We start from the raw sequence: 2732 nt of genomic DNA, 5'->3' as shown, positions 1-2732 counted from the left end.
ACTCAAATGACTACTGTGGAGTGATGTGTGTGTGTGTGTGTGTGTGTGTGTGTGTGTGTGTGTGTGTGTGTGTGTGTGTGTGTGTGTGTGTGTGTGTGTGTGTGTGTGTGTGTGTGTGTGTGTGTGTGTGTGTGTGTGTGTGTGTGTGTGTGTGTGACTGGGTGGATGGGTATGTGTGTGTGAAAGAGAGAGAGCATGTGTCTGTGTGTGTGTATTTGACTCACTGTGTGTGTGTGTCAGTGTGTGTGTCTCGGTGTGTGTGTGTGTGTGTTTGTGTGTGTGTGTATGTGTCTCAGTGTGTGTATGTGTGTGTATGTGTCTCAGTGTGTGTATGTGTGTGCATGTGTCTCAGTGTGTGTGTGTGTGTGTGTGTGTGTCAGTGAGTGATGTGTATCCTTGGGATTGGTCCACAGGTAGAGGTGCAGAGTCTTGAACACAGAGCCCTCCCTGTTGAACATAAACCAGGCTACGACATCTTAACCACTGACACACTTCACCTCCTAACCATTCATGCTGGACTGCCTCTCTGCTCTGCTCTCCATCCACTGTCCTCCACAGACATACAGTCTCATCTGCCACAATTGCTGTTTACCAGCTTACCTGACCCAGCTCTACAACAGACAGGACAGGACTGAGGAGGATGAGCAACATGGCCACGGAGATCGTTGCCTTCATCCTGAACATATCTGGATGGATCCTGGTCTGCTCCACGTTGCCTACTGACTACTGGAAGGTGTCCTCCGTGGATGGGACGGTCATCACCACGGCGACCTTCTGGTCCAACCTGTGGAAGACCTGCGTCACGGATTCTACAGGAGTGTCCAACTGTAAAGATTTCCCCTCCATGCTGGCTCTGGATGGTCAGTCCAAACTTTAGCTGCTTGCTATTTTTGCTGTGATGTTGTATTGTCATTGTAATTGTATGCGATTATGTGTATTTTTGTGTTTGCATATGTGTTTGTGTGTGTGCATGTGTGTGTCAGTTTGTGATTATAATGGAGATATATATGTGCGTGTGTGTGTGTGTGTGTGTGTGTGTGTGTGTGTGTGTGTGTGTGTGTGTGTGTGTGTGTGTGTGTGTGTGTGTGTGTGTGTGTGTGTGTGTGTGTGTGTGTGTGTGTGTGTGTGTGTGTGTGTGTGTGTGTGTGTGTGTGTGTGTGTGTGTGTGATTTCTTTGACCTAATCACAGATGTGTTACATCCTGAGCATCCGTCTCCTGGGATGAATGGCTGGCTCTGAAAAAAGTGGTATTTGGAATTTGATAATCCTATCGGTTTGTTGGATTAAGCACAAGAGCCTCTAAAACATACACTACCAGAGGCCAGAGACACATTTGAACCAGGTGTTCAAGCTGCCATTTGAGGATACAATGCTTTTAAAATGGCAATGAGAGGAAAACTGAGAAAGTCAGAGTACTTTTACAAGTGTGAGATAACTCTGTTTTTCTCTTTATCTCTCTCTCTCTCCCTCGCACCCACACCCACACCCACCCAGTGTATATCCAGGTTTGTCGGGGCCTGATGATTGCGTCTGTGTGCCTGGGGTTCTTTGGAGCCACCCTGGCCCTGATGGGAATGAAGTGTACCAGGATCGGAGGCTCAGAGAGCACCAAGGCCAGACTGACAGGCCTCTCAGGCCTTCACTTCATACTCAATGGTGAATATTCATTATATTGTGTGCTTGTTGAACTACTCCTTGCTATTTAGACCAGAGCTGAGTCCTCTCTGTTTTCTCTGCAGGGCTTTGCTCCTTGACTGCATGCTCCCTGTACGCACACAGGATCACATCCGAGTTCTTTGACCCACTCTTTTTTGCACAAAAGTAAGTGTTCAGCTTAACTGTGCTACTTAATGTCCTACTGCACTGCATGTAGACAAATGAAATGCAGTGCGCACATGTATTTACTAACTGGTCATTGGTTTTGCCGGTTATGCCCGTCCTCTCGTTGCCAGGTTTGAGCTGGGCGCAGCGCTCTTCATCGGCTGGGCTGGATCGGTGCTCTGCATTTCAGGAGGACTCATATTCTGCCTCTCCTTGTCAGAGGGCTTCAGGCAAGTTTGTACAATGTAATTAAACAATGGTCAATTACAGAAAAGTATTACTTTGACAGACGTGTCCCCCCCCCTTCCATTTACTCAGTGTGTTATGTAATCTGTAAGTACGGTACGTATCTCAACATCATGTTGACTGAGACACAGAAATGGAAAATTATCTATAATAGAGTAGACGGATCGTAAAGCTTGTCATTCAGTAAGTCAATGAAGCAGTTTAATATGAACTGTAATGAAGTTGTTTAAGTACTGGCATATCCAGGGATCACTGTCAACATCTTGTCTCATAGTGATAACAGTATAAGGACATGCACTGTATGTTGATGACTGAATGTTTTCTTTGTGTATAGTATCAACGTATTTATGTGAAAGTCACCTTGGCTAGGGGCCCTAGGGAACTAGTGTATGGGGTGGGATGAATTGGCCTAGATCCGGAGACTTCTGTCTGTTCTGAACTAGAACTGTTTTTACCATGGAAATGGAATGTATATCTCAAAGGAGTAACCCTTAGTGTTTTCCTCTAGTCGAGCAGAGTGCTCCTACAGTGGCGGTACGTCTATGGTAACCAAGCGTCACAAACCCGGTAAGTCTGCCAACAGTTTCTACAAATCGGCAGTTTCCACAGACCCCCGAGACCCAGCAGAACACTCAAGGCAGTTTGGAAAGAACGCCTATGTGTGA

The 2732-nt window shown here is 46.3% G+C and overlaps 1 protein-coding gene across 1 annotated transcript; it reads left to right on the top strand.

Annotated features, from left to right (window-relative positions):
* Window positions 1-511: 511 nt before the first annotated feature.
* Window positions 512-2732, top strand: LOC124008035 (claudin-10-like). The gene is made up of 5 exons (XM_046318944.1): window positions 512-860; window positions 1495-1656; window positions 1740-1821; window positions 1953-2051; window positions 2576-2732. Exons 1-5 carry the CDS (start codon window positions 641-643, stop codon window positions 2730-2732), a joined length of 720 nt encoding a protein of 239 aa, XP_046174900.1. The 5' UTR covers window positions 512-640.

This window comes from Oncorhynchus gorbuscha, linkage group LG21 (assembly GCF_021184085.1).
Source record: "Oncorhynchus gorbuscha isolate QuinsamMale2020 ecotype Even-year linkage group LG21, OgorEven_v1.0, whole genome shotgun sequence".
NCBI lineage: Eukaryota > Metazoa > Chordata > Actinopteri > Salmoniformes > Salmonidae > Oncorhynchus > Oncorhynchus gorbuscha.
The sequence above is the reverse complement of the archived record's forward strand: the minus strand, read 5'-3'. Positions and strand labels throughout refer to the sequence as shown.